At 43.8% G+C, this 14,135-nt stretch overlaps 1 protein-coding gene across 7 annotated transcripts in view; it reads left to right on the top strand.

Moving 5' to 3' along the window:
* NEK11 (NIMA related kinase 11) overlaps positions 1-14,135 on the top strand; it is a 155,790-nt gene that overhangs the window by 3,718 nt on the left and 137,937 nt on the right. For all 7 annotated transcript variants that reach the window (XR_012638255.1, XR_012638256.1, XM_074945572.1 and 4 more), the window contains exon 2: positions 7,034-7,309. Coding sequence is in view for 5 of the 7 variants with exons in the window: in XM_074945572.1 (XP_074801673.1) it covers positions 7,140-7,309 (170 nt within the window). In the remaining 2 variants the exon portion in view is untranslated. The remainder of the gene's footprint in view (positions 1-7,033; positions 7,310-14,135) is intronic.

Raw genomic sequence — 14,135 nt, 5'->3', positions numbered from 1 at the left:
ACAGTTCCAAAGTATGTAATTGCCTTCTTGCATGATTCAGCACAGTCAACACCTGCAATGTTTAGTGTGTGGTTTCCACAGCTGGGGAAAATACAGTTTGAATTATGCTCAAGCAGAACTGCTTGTACACCTTTGTACTTCCCAGCCATGTTAGATCTATTGTGATAGGCTTGACAAATGCAGACTTGAAAATCTAACTTAAAACCTTCTAGAATTGCTAGTACTCGAGCAGCAATTTCTTTTCCAGTTTTTCTCTTGAAATTATCAAACAGAATAAACCTTTCTTCACTTGAAATGTTTGACCTGTCTACAATCTTAACATATCGAATAACCATAGTAGTCTGTTCCTTGTGAGAACAATCTGGAGTGGCATCAGCAATGACTGAAAAATACTTGGCTTTTTGAATATCATCAAGAATTGTTGTTTGTATGAATGATCCACATAGCTCAATAATCTCGTTTTGTATGCGTGTGGAGAGATAATGGACTTGCATGCACTTTTGACTCTCTTGCAGTTCTTGAGCACGTTTAACATGCTCTGATAAAAGTGGGTCATATTTGTTGAGGAGTTCAACTATGCCTAGAAAGTTTCCATTTTGCATGGATCACCAATACGTTGACTGGAACCAAAGAAAGCCAATCCCTACTCAGAAAGAAAAAGGATGACATTCAGGATGCACTCAAGAAGTTTTTTCCAGTTATTAGTTTCTGTAGAGAGTTCAGTCAAGAGTAAATTCTCAATTGAACTTTCAGCTGATGCTGCTCTACTGGGTGATTTCCAGGCAGCATAGTTTCTTCGTCGAATGATTGCTCATATTGATTCCAATTAGGTGTGTGCGCGCTGCATGCACAGCTGTCGGAAAGTTTTTCCCCTAGCAGCACCCATCGGGTCGGCTGTGGAGCCACCTGGAGTGGCACCTTCATGGCGCTCAATATATGAGCCTGCCAACCTGGCGCCCCCTCAGTGCCTTCTTACCGCCTGAGATGGTCGTTGGAACTGTGGTGTCTTGCTTAGTGAGTTTCCCTAGCTTGTTTTGTAGTCGTTATAAATTTTCTTTAGTTCTTGTAGTTTATTTTTGTTGTAGTTAGTAGCAGTTGGGCTGGGGGGTTTACCCTGCATTCCAACTGCTTTTTCTTGGGAGGGCTTACATGCCCAAGGATTCAAGCCTTGCAAGTCCTGCTCCAAGCCTATGCCAGCGAGTGACCCCCACGGTTCTTGTCTGAAGTGTCTGGGGGCGGCTCACGAAGCTGATAGGTGCAGGATTTGCAAGGAGTTTCGTCCTGGGACCAAAAAGGAGCATGACTTTCACCTTAAGCAACTCCTTATGGAGGCAGCACTTAGACTTCAGCTTCCTTTGGTGCGGCAGGACCTGGCACCAAGTTCTTTGATGCGCAGTGGCCTGGCGGCAGTGCTAGAAGCAGCACTGCAGATGGACTATGGCAGAGACCCGCGGCACCGCCGCTCCCTGGCGCTGAAACCAGCGGCATCAACCCAGCATCGCTCCCACTCCCCAGTGCAGAAGCAACACTGGAAGCAAGGGAGGAGTGGCTCTCTGTCCCAGAGACCCACACTCCTGGAGGTGGCCGATGGGACGCATCCCAGAGAGGAGTACCCAGGGCCAAAGCCTGTGGAAGTGGCACCGTTGACTTCAGCCCCACAAGGGGAGCCATCGAGTCCAGTGCCATTGGACTCCTCAACCCACAGTATTGAGGAAGTACAGCTGCCATCCACTCCGGACACCTTTGCGGCCGTGAGGGACCCCATCTCCATGACAGCACCGAGCTCGCCTATGATACGCGCCAAGCCTCCGGTACCACAGTGTATGGCACCGTCTTGAGGCAAACCAGTGATGAGCTGGCTGTCGGCACCATTGGTCGAGCCCTGGCACCGCTCGGAGTCCCGCCACCGCTCCGGCTCCAGTCGTACTCGCAACACCAGTCGAACTCATGGCGCTGCTCCAGATCGCGCCAGCACTCCCAATCATGACGCCAATCCGCACACCTGTCGCCTTCGAGGAGCAGATCCCGGGCTGGGTACTGGTCCCGGCATCACTCACCGTCCCTGTGTAGCTCCAGGTCACAGTAAGGTTCCATGTCGTGGCACCACTCCCCAGCCTTGCGGCACCACTACCTAGCTTCTCGGCAGCACTGCTCGCTGGCTCAGCTCTGCTTGGCACCATCCTGACTCTCACGGTCCCGATCCCATTCCTTGGGCTCGGAGGCAGGGTCTAGGCACTCGGAGCGGGACCAGCACTGGTCAAGCCGTAGATGGCCTGAAGTGAGGGAAGGGCCATGGCTGGCACAGTGGCAGGGACTAGCTCAGTGGCCATTCTGGACCCCGTGGGTGTACCACCAGGCCCAAGGTGCACAGTCTAAAGCAGGGGCCACAAGACATTTTGTTGGCCTAAGCGTCTGCAGGTATGGCCTCTCCCAGCAGCTGCGGTTCGCTGTTCCCGGCCACTGGGAGCTGCGAGCTGCCGAACCTGTGGATGCTCAGGTAAACAAAGCATCTCATGGCCTGCCAGGGGCTTACCCTGAACAAGCCGCGAACCAAGTTTGGGAACCCCTGGTCTAAAGGCTCCCGGTTGGCCACCTCTGAACTGAGGGTGCCTGAGGCCTCAGTCATTCGGCCCCTGCACCGCTTCAGAACTGATTCCAACTCTGGTTCCTGAGGCGGATAGTGAAGCAGGTCATCGGGCTCCTGATGAACAGGAGGGTCGGGAGGACCCTATTCCTCCCTTGGCCTCTTCGTCGTCCTCCCCGGACGAGGCCGTCGCAGGCACTTCCATATCCAGGCCACCTCTTATAGACAGCCGCACCCACCAGGACCTTCTGCGCAGGGTGGCGCGCAACATGGGCCTGCAGGCCAAGGAGGTGGTGGAGTCAGAGGACCCGGTGGTAGATATTTTGGCCCCGGAAGGTCCGTCGAGTGTTGTCCTTCCCCCATCAAAACTATTCAGGCCAATGCTAAGACTATCTGGCAGACTCCAGCCTCCATCCCCCCTACAGCCAAGGGTGTGGAGAGAAAGTACTTTGTGCCCTTGAAGGGGTACGAATATCTCTTCAAGCACCCGCAGCCCTGCGCTCTGGTGGTTGAGGCCGTGAATGAGAAAGAAAGGCAGGGGCAGCAGGCCCCAGCACCCAAATCCAAAGAGGCCAAGTGACTGGACTTATTTGGCCGCAAGGTGTATTCCACGGGAGGGCTCCAGCTCAGGATTGCCAACCAGCAGGCAATCCTGAGTCGATATAACTTCAATTCCTGGAACTCGATGCTCAAGTTCAAGGAGCTTGTGCCACCTGAGTCCAGGGAGGAGTTTGGGGCTATAGTAGAGGAGGGCAAGGCAGTGGCACGGACCTCTTTACAGGCCTCACTGGATGCTGTGGACTCGGCAGCATGTACCTTGTCCTCAGGAATTGCCATGAGGCGCACATCTTGGTTACAAGCCTCGGGCCTACTGCCTGAGATTCAACAGACAATGCAGGACCTGTCCTTTGATAGGGCAGGCCTGTTCGCGAAACAGACAGACTCTAGGCTGCATAGCCTAAAGGACTTGAGAGCAACCATGAAGTCCTTGGGTATGCACACCCCAGCAACCCAAAGGAAGCACTTCAAGTCCCAGCAGCCGCAATGGCGCTCGTACCCTCCTCAGCCAAGGTAGACTTTTACAGGCAGAGGGGAAGGAATGACAGAAGAAAGCCTTCCAACCCTCGCTCTGGACAAGGTCAGGGCCCAACCAAACCATTGTCTGGTTCCAATCAGGCCTTTTGAAGCGATGCCCGAGGACGGCGTACCAGACTTACCCCCGGATCCTTCCCTGCCCTTTTTGAATCGTTCGTCCCACTTCTACTGTGCATGGTCCCAAATAACCTCGGACCACTGGGTCCTCCTCACGGTGGTGCGCGCACACCTAATTGGAATGGATCTGAGCAACACATCTCGAAGAACAACAGTTACAAGAGGTGAGTAGCCGTTTTTTTCTTTGTGTGACGTTGAACTCTCATGTGATGGTATTTGGTTTTTCAACTTCCTCCAACCTCTGTTGATGCTCCATCCTGATTGATCAGAGACAACTGATGCATTTGCAGCACTTTTGTTCAAAATGAAGCAGGGTGCACTGTACAGAGATTGTTTTTCCGTACTCCAGCATAACCAGTCTCTTGTGCAGGTCTCACTATTTGGAAGAGTTTTTGTCAGCAGATGAGTAGGGAAAGCATGATTATCAGCATCTCATGCAATGTTACTTGGCATTTCAAAACAATTAATTTGAAGAAAAGATTGCATTTAGGCAGCACTGCTCTTGTCAATAATTCCAATGTCAGTCACAGTCAAACCTGTAATACTCATGAAATGCTCTTGCTGCTTAAGATCTACATCTTCCTGTTGCTGTTGAGTTTCTTGATTGTACACAGAATCTTCTGCTGCAACTGTTACTGTTGGCACATCTCCTTCTTGACTACTGTCCTCATGTTCAGGTATTGGCATTGACATATCACATGTTGCAGTTGTAGAGTTTTCATTATTTGTAGCATTGTTTGTTGGGTAAGGTGTGTTTTCCAGTGGTTTGAGAAATAAAGTTATTCGCTTTGAGCTGTTAGCTGCTGCTTCACTCAGTTGTTTTCACCATCTGTTGCTTGCTCCACTTTCAAATCTCCTCTACATACTGATCTATGTGGTCAATATGTAGCCTATCCACACTTGAAGTATTCTGCTGCGAATAAGTAGCTTATCTACACTTGAAATCTTCTACTGCAAACATGTACACAAATGCCGAATAGTACACAAATGCTGAAAAGACGTAAAATGAAGGAATACTAATTAAGAACACAAAATGAAACAGTCAGACAGATTATTATCCTTATCACTGAATCAAAACTCAAGCATGCAAGGTATAATATAACAGGCTTAGCTGAAGACAAAGGGATGACATATATATATATATAGTGTAACCCTTCTGCCTGTCAGAGTTGGCAGCAACAAGGGCTGGGTTCAGTATCTAGGGGTTCCATTCCAATAACACAATGCAAAACCGGCTCGAGCCCCCACCCAGTGACCTGGGACAAATATATAGCACCCCCGCTGGGCGCCTCCAAGAGGCAATACTTCCCCTCTCGCAAGCACATAGTCTGAGTGTAGCAAAAAGCCTTTTAATAACAGAGAGAAACAATGTGGCATTATGTTGGGGAAACACCAACAACAGGATTCATAACACAACCCATGAGCAAAAAAACCCACCCCAAGCAAATTGGGGCATGTCCTTTCCCTTTGGTTCTTGAGTCCAGCAACCCAAATCACCCAAAGTCCCAAAAGTCCAATGACCCAAAAGTCTCTGTCCCTGGTCAGGGCAGCCCCAGAGCTCAAAAGTTTATCTGAAGAGTTTTACCTCCCAACCTGGGTGAAGATGGGGGGTGGGGAGAGAGAGTAAGGGCACCTTACATGGTCCGAAGCTGATGGCCCCACCTCTCCCTGGGCCTCCGCTCTGCCAGCCACCCCATGGGCTGCTCTAGGAATCCAACAAACTGCTCTGCTCCACCAGCCGCTCCGCTCGCCGTCCCGCAAACTGCTCTGCTCCACCAGCCGCTCTGCTCGCCGGCCCGCAAACTGCTCCACCATATATCTTCAGGCTCCCCCACTACTTAACACAACACTCAGTGATTTCAGCTCTTCATAAGTGTATCTCTTTTGTGATTTCAGCTTGTAGTAGGGGAGCCTCAGTGCTGGTGCACCATTAGCCCAAAGGGAATTCAGCTCAGCAGCCTGTAACTAGACTCCTAATGGAATCAAAATTAGCTCTGATATTCCACAGTGGAGAGAGGAGGAAGTGCAATTAGCATGTAAGGCCCTCACCAGAGGGCCCATGCCACGAAGTATTAATACCTGTCCCCAGCCTCTCTCAATTCACAGAGTTTTGGAACCCATGTCCCTTGCCTAGCGAGTGCTACTTAGTTGATGGCGAGTCCCTCCATCATAACAAAAGGCCAAGTGCAGTTCCACTGTCCTTGATTCCCATAATCAGGGTAATAACAATTTATTCTTCCTGCCCCAATAACAGAGACACTGGGGATCCCGCAGCAGCCAAAGTGACCATTTGGGCAGCTATGGCCTCATTCTAGGTGGGGTGGGTGTGCCTATGCAAATGAGATCAGCCCCTGAAGTTCTTTTCCACAACTTGCCCCACCTCACCACCAGATGTCAGGGTGGAGCTCAACCTGACTCTGCTTACAATAGTAAACACAGACACGGATATAGACAGAGGGATAATGTCCAAAAATTTCAAACATGTGTCCTCACAAAACTCACTGTACAAGATTATCCTCACAAATTTTCACCTTGAATCTGGGCCTATAGCCTACGAAAGCCTATGATGATGGCCAAACTACCAAGCTAGGGCTCAACCAACCAAACAGTCACCTCTTTTAGCTACCATATGAAGATAATAATGAGGAATTTTCACACATAAATAATTCCTTAGTCAAATAGACGTAAAACTATAAAAACAGTAAAATGTAACAATTTTGTACCTTTCAACACGCACTTGATCCAGCACCAGCCAGTAGTAGTGGTTTGTTTATATAATCAGGTGATCTGAGAGTACACGTTCATCACGGTCTAATCTTGTGCCATCAGAACCAATATATATTTATGAACATTTTAAACTCTTTAATATGACAAAATCTATATCAGTTAACAAAAAAAATATGTCTATGACCAAATCACATCTCTTATTTGCTTAAATTTGCAGCTCTAAGCTGAGAGAGTATGTCACATTTTGATCCGATAGGGATGCGCATAAAAACAATTTACAAAAGTTATCAAATACCAGAAAATTAACAAGTGTCTAAATTGAGCCCCGCTTTGAGCTTGAGGCCCAGGCCAAATGGCTCTCCTGCCCCCCCCCCCCCCCAGCTGATTGGCCCTGAGCTTTTGATATGTGACAAGATGATAGCTTGAGGTGTGGTATTTTAATTAGCAGCCTGAATATCTTGAGAAAACTTCAGAGTATTACATAAAATCTTATCTATTTTTCTGTTTTAGGTGTTGTCCTGTGAACATCACTGGAAGAATAGGAGCATTACTAAGGAGACTTGAATATGAAAGATACGTTATAGATAAATGAATGTGATCTCTGTTACATGGAGCAATGCTGAAATTCCAAGAGGCTGTTAAACATGTCAGTGGTTCCGCACCTATTTCCACTTGCTCTGAAACCTTGATTGCAAGAAGATATGTTCTTCAGCAGAAACTTGGCAGAGGAAGCTTTGGAACAGTCTATCTAGTTTCAGACAAGAAGGCAAAACAAGGAGAAGAATTGTAAGTAAGCATCTTATATAGTGTGTTGACTCAATGTATTTGGGAAAAAAATTGGCCCATATTTCTAATTTTTTTTGTTTTTGTTTTCTTTGGTGCCCCATTACCTCCCAATTTAGTATTACCTGCAAATTTCATTAATACACTGTTTACCCTATCTTCACTGATGGTGCTAAATTGGCTGACACTGAACCTGGCACTCCACTAGATACCGTCTTTCCAACTCAATACATTATTGTGTAGGCTTCTTCATTAAGATTTCAGTCTATGTTGTGGTGGTCTTAACCAAGCCAGTTTTAACTGATTTTATAAGTTAAATTTTCTGTCTATCTTCCATATATATTCCTCCTGTCCATAGTATCTAAGTACTTCTCAAACAGTAAAAAGAACTCTATCAAATGGATTACTAAAATCCTGATACATCTAGGGTTAAATTCACACCAATCTCTATCCATTATTTAAATGCCAGTTACAACTTATATGAAGCTTAAGTGGTATATAGGGTCTTGTGCTAATTGAACAGGGGTGAATTTTATCCCTTCTGTATAAAACGTCATTTGTACATTCATGTAATTGAGAGGATGCAATGAGAAGGCATATATCCACCATAACAGTTTTCCTTTTCTTCAGTGTACCAAAACTGCTTACTCCTGACAAAAAAGGAAAATAATGTGGTCCACAAGATCTTTCTTGAGGAGATCTATTAAAATCTGCACCCTCATAATGCATTTCCATTCCATGCTCAGTGACCTTCATGAAAATATCATCTTTATTTACTTGAATATTTAAAAATTGTTATAAAATGCAAAGAGAGAGATCCCCAAAAATGATACAGTTCAATTGCTGTGATATCTAACTCTGTAATGCTCTGTCCAATTATAAATGGCCTTTAAAGCAATCAAGCTGGGAAAGATAAGAACAAGGTAAGAACATTTCAGAATTCCTGCTTTTCTTTTATGGGTCTGTCCCCTTCAGGTGACTTTTCCCAGGGTTTGTCTAATCTATCTAAGTTTTTATACCATGCCAATCACTTTAGTGTTGTAGTCAGGGTACCATCATAAAGACTCAGTTAGATTGTTGGAGGGGACCTAAGAGAAGCTGGTAGCTAAACCAGCAGAAAATACAGAAGACTTTTTCTGTTTTTGATGATAAAATTGGATGCGTGCTTGTCTAATACGAAAGGAGAGGTAATGACTATAGAAATCGTAAGGTGAAAGCTACCGTGGCTACTGTACTTGTAATTGATAACAATTATTTTTTTTATTTAGTCTCAACAAGTCTTAATTTTGTCTCTACCTGAAAATGGACACATTTTCATCAATTTATTTTATAATTTCAATAGGATCACAAAATATCACAGACTTAACACTTCCAAGGAATGTTAACAACTCTGCATGTGAAATCAAATTTGGGTGCATGTCTAATATCATTGGATGAAATTTCTTGTTGTATAAAACTATATTCTCATCACTCTGACAATTTTACAGACTGGGACTTTAAAAAGTATCTTTTCCCTGTAATCTAGAACTTTGTGTGTCCATTGGACTTGATACTGGTTGCTTCATGTCTGACACCTCAATTGGATAATTTTTTCATCCAGAAATAGGCTCTTTTCCTTAAGCTTGGAACCACTCAGTAACCTATGTGAGGAATCAAATTTTCCATGATGACTTGGATATTGGCTCAAAAGGTAACATTAGTGTTGGTAATCCAACTGTGGTCAGCACATATGTAGTATTTCTTGTTGAAGATACTGATAGCGCATCACCTAGCCATATTTGATGAGAATATTCAGCTAATAGAACTTCTGATTTCTGAAAAATTTGGACACTTGCTTATTGTGTAGAAGAGATATCAAGGCTCATTGGAGTGTGTTGGGGAGCACCCTGATACCTGGAACGTTTACAGATCCAAGAGCTAGGTGCATGCAGCAATATTTCAGTCAGTTCAACTAGTGTCAGTAATAGCAGAGTTCTTTTTCATATTTTTCAGAAATATTAAAGTGCACATTGTACAGTAGCCATTTTGGTAGGTCACATTTCCAATAAATGATACATTTGTTGGTTATTATGTTATAGTAATTAGGTTAACAGGGAATTGAAAGAGTCCTATTCATTTTAAACCCAGGCATTTTTTGTTATCTTTTTCCAGGACTAAGAAAGAAAGCCCTTTCAGGCAGTTTTGTGATGTTTCAGCACTCTGTATCCATAAAGACGCTTTATGACATAAGAGACCTACATATAATCTACAGAAGATACTTTCCCAACAGAAAGGGGCAGGGAAGCAGGTTTTAGTAGTTACACTGTATATTAAGGGTACATTTATAAATAGTTTATAAAGATTTAAAAATGATTGATAAATGCTTTAATAGATAGTCAATTGTTATACAGTTCCACGGGTCAATAGGTTGTTTATAACCATCTGTTACACCTTCTGCTGATGTGCTTACAGGCTTCTATAATGTATGCTACTCATATCTGTAACATGCTTATAACATCTATTAATCATTTATTAACCTTTGGTAAACTATTTATAAGTGTACTTTTTATATAAGGCATGACCATTTTGTTTTCTGATTTTTACATGTGCCAAATTAGTTTCCAGCATTTTTAAGGCAACTTTCCATTACAAACTTGTGGTTATGCTGCATTTGTGTGGAAGCCTGCAGAGAGTTAGAGACCCACAAAGATATCTTGACTATTAGTGAAACATTAGAGTTTTGCCAAAGCAAAGCATTTTGCTATTTTACCTTGAAAGAATTGCTCATTTGTGAGAAAACTAAAGTCAGTTTTTGCAATTGGAGGGTGACATTGCACTATAAAAAATGGCAACATTTCTTGCTGGAATAAATTAGCACTGTCTTAACAGTGAGAAGCTGGAAATGATGACATCTCACCCTAGATAAAATTATTATTAACAATATAAGTATTTATTTATGTTGCTGTAGTGCCAGGTGTTTTCTAAATGCAGAAGAAGACAGGGTACGTATGCTGAACAGATTACAATCTAATGTTTTGTTACTGTACTGCTTAGATGCTTAACTTTATGATAATCTGAACATGATAGGCGTGACTTTGCTAGGACCATTCATGTGTAAAGTTAGCCATGTGCATAAAGTCTTCAGGAATAGGGCATTCAAGTTGTGATGCTGAAGAACAACTCTGAAAAATATAATTTGAGCATTCTAAACAATGTTGATCAGTTAACTCTTCCAAAGACTCCTGTCTCCATTTGAGAGATAACTGAGACAACCTTCATGGAAGAGTTTATTTCTATTTTGGGCATATGCAAAACTTACAAAATAAATCGGACCAACTCTTATGAATTCATATCTGAAGCAGTCTGCTCATAGTCTGCTCTTATTTTGTTTTGGTAATCTTTGGATGTTTCCGTGACTGAGACAGTCCTAATGAAGATTGGCCAACAGAAAAAGCTGTGTGTTTTGGGCAGTGTCTTCATGTATTCTTGAATATGGCATGAGCAACTCACTGTAGATGAAAGCACTTTGCATGATTGAAATTTGAATGTTTGGGGCTGAAGTGGCTGTATTTTCAGCAGCAAAAACATGAATTAAATTGAAAAATATATTTTTGCCTTCACAGAAGTGGCTGTGCAAATCCATATGGTAGAATAGGATGACATTAGGACTCATTTCACATTTATCTCTGTCCCAGGTGGTAAAGGCCATGCAGTTTTAAGTAATCTCAGAGGAAGTGCCCTTCACTTCAAACAATTTGCATGCTGATCTGTTATGACATCTTCTCAGTAGATACACAAACCTGCCTTCCCCAGATCCACTATTCTGGAATTATAAGAGACACGAGAACAAGAAGCAGTAACATTTATTTTTAGAAAGCTCCAAAAGTACCAACTGATCTCAACATTATCTAACTAAACTAAGTACAAAGACTATGTAGACTAAAACCTGAAGTGAGCAGCATTGAGAAAGGAGAGAATAGATAGTTCCATGGCTACTGTTACTGGCAAAAGAGGATCTATGAACTGTAAGAGGTACTAATCCTCTACATCTTCTGTTGGAGAATTTGCTTCCAGGAGTCACTGTGTGCACTCCTTCCTCCACCCCCATTGCTTTAAATTGGTCCTGGACATGTGAGGCATTGTGTGTGTCCCCTGCAGAGCCATTACCTTTGGAGAACTCCAGATACTGGTCAGTTATCTTCCTTACCAAAGTATGATGAAGCAAAACATTTCTTAAATCCCAAACTAGCAGAAATTGCAAGGTCTGAGGAGCCTCAAGTGGATGAAATGACTATTTATTCTTTTCTACTAGATTTATGATAGCTTTAGGTTTGAGGTGAATGGTTCAGGAGTACTACTTCTTTAGCAAGGCTTCACTGTAACTCTGGTATAATCCCTACTTCAGTGGTTCTCAACCAGGGGTCTGGGGCCCAATGGGGGGCCATGAGCAGGTTTCTGGGGTTCTGCCAAGCATGGCTGGCATCAGACTCGCTAGGGCCCAGGGCAGAAAGCTGAAGTCCCACCACATGGGACTGCAGCTCGGGGCCCTGAGCCCCACCACCCAGAGCCTGAACAACTTAGCTTCGCAGTGCCCCTTATGGTGTGAGGGGTCCCAGGCAATTGCCCTCCTTGCTACCCCCTAACACCGGCCCTGATTATTATATGCATAAAAGCAGTAGTTGTGGCACAGCTTGGCTGTGGAGTTTGTATAGCATGTCAGAGGGGGCCTCAGAAAGGAAAAGGTTGAGAACCCCATCCTACTTCATGCCTTCATAGTGGCTCTCATATTTCTATTGGAATTTTACAGCTGTTTGCATTTATGTGGAAGGTTTAATGAGTGTTTTTCTTTGTTGATCACTAGGTCTGACAGGAGATACTTTAATTAAAGTTTCAGAGTAGCAGCCGTGTTAGTCTGTATTCGCAAAAAGAAAAGGAGTACTTGTGGCACCTTAGAAGTTTGTTAGTCTCTAAGGTGCCACAAGTACTCCTTTTCTTTTTAATTAAAGCGTAAGACCTGAATGTTTCCTTCCTACTCCAAGTCCTAACTATTTATCTGTTTAGGCCCTTGTGACCCTAAGAGCAGCCTAATGCTAGAGGGCAAGGGGCTGCCTGGTACCTAGCAGTGAGTCTCAGCTGGCCTGACGAGTTCAGTGTACTACTGTTGTCATAATCTATATTTAAAAGGTGCGTATGTATCTAAAAGGTATCATATGCAAACAGGTAACACTCATTCATATTATTGCGTGGTGTATGTGTGGGTGATTCAGTCATTCTCCTGCTCATGAAGTATAGTGTGCACACTTTGGATCACCCATTTCCAGAGAGCCGTCTCCTGCCAGTGTTGCAGCCTGTTCTATATTAAGGCTGAGGCAGGCACGGTCCGAAGCCACTTGTGAGACTATCCAGTTTTTATTGGATCAAACACATAAAGCTGGTGGGCTGGTATGGACTCCAGCATACACAGCAGATGGCCAAGCCACCTGAGCCAGCATTGTCACATGGGAAGACCTTGGAGGCTGGTTGGTCTAACACGTGACATCTTTGTTCATAACATGATGTAACCACTGTATGCGTTCAATACATCATTACTGTTTCATGTCAAAAGGGTCCAGCAGGGGCATTTTCATCTCTGTGGTGGCTCAGGTTTCTGAGCCATACAAATGGACAGAAGCTACTGCTGCTTGATAGATGTGCATCTTTGTCCGAGTTGATATGTGTCACTGATGCCGCAGAGGCTTCTCATTACAAATCAGATTTTTGATCCTCAGTTGAATTAGTAGCACATAGACGAGTTAAAAAACATGTGATTCAAATGTCACCTCGCTCGACCACATTAAGAACATAAGAATGGCCATGCTGGGTCAGAACAATGGTCCATCTAGCCTAGTATCCTGTTTTCTAACAGCGGTCAATTCTAGATGTTTCAGAGGGAATGAACAGAACAAGGCAATTATCAAGTGATCCATCCCCTGTCGTCCAGTCCCAGCATCTGGCCGCCAGAGGCTGAGGAACACCCAGAGCATGGGGTTGTGTCCCTGACCATTGTGACTAATAGCCGTTGATGGTCCTATCCCCCATGAACTTATGTAATTCTTTTTTGAACCCATTTATAGTTTTGGCCTTCACAAGATCCCCTGACAACCAGTTCCATAGATTGACTGTACGATGTGTGAAGAAATACTTCCTTTTGTTTGTTTTCAGACTGCTGCCTACTAATTTCATTGGGTGATCCCTGGTTCTGGTGTTATGTGAAGGGGTAAATGACATTTCCTTATTCACTTTCTTCACACCATTCATGATTTTATAGACCTCTAGCATATCCCCCCTTAGTCATCTCTTTTGCAAGATGAACAGTCCCAATCTTTTTAATCTCTCCTCACATGGAAACTGCTGCAGACCCCTTATCATTTTTGCTGCCCTTCTCTGAATCTTTCCCAATTCTAATATATAGTTTTTGAGATGGGGTGACCACAACTGCATGCAGTATTCAGGATGTGGGCATACCATGGCTTTATATAGTAGCATTATGATATTCTCTGTTATTATCTATCTCTTTCCTAAGGTTCTAACGTTCTGTTAGCTTTTTTGACTGTTGCTGCACATTGATGGGTGTTTTCAGAGAACTATCCACAATGACACAAAGATCTCTTTCTTGTATAGTAACAGATAATTTAGACCCCATCATTTTGTATGTATAGTTGAGATTGTTTTCCAATGTGCATTACTGTACATTTATCACAACTGGATTTCATTTGCCATTATTTCCCAGTCACTCAGTTTTGTGAGATCGCTTTGTAGCTCTTCCCAGTCAGCTTTGGACTTAATTATCTTGAGTAATTTTGTATCGTCT

Source organism: Natator depressus, chromosome 2 (assembly GCF_965152275.1).
Source record: "Natator depressus isolate rNatDep1 chromosome 2, rNatDep2.hap1, whole genome shotgun sequence".
Classification (NCBI taxonomy): domain Eukaryota; kingdom Metazoa; phylum Chordata; order Testudines; family Cheloniidae; genus Natator; species Natator depressus.
The sequence above is the reverse complement of the archived record's forward strand: the minus strand, read 5'-3'. Positions and strand labels throughout refer to the sequence as shown.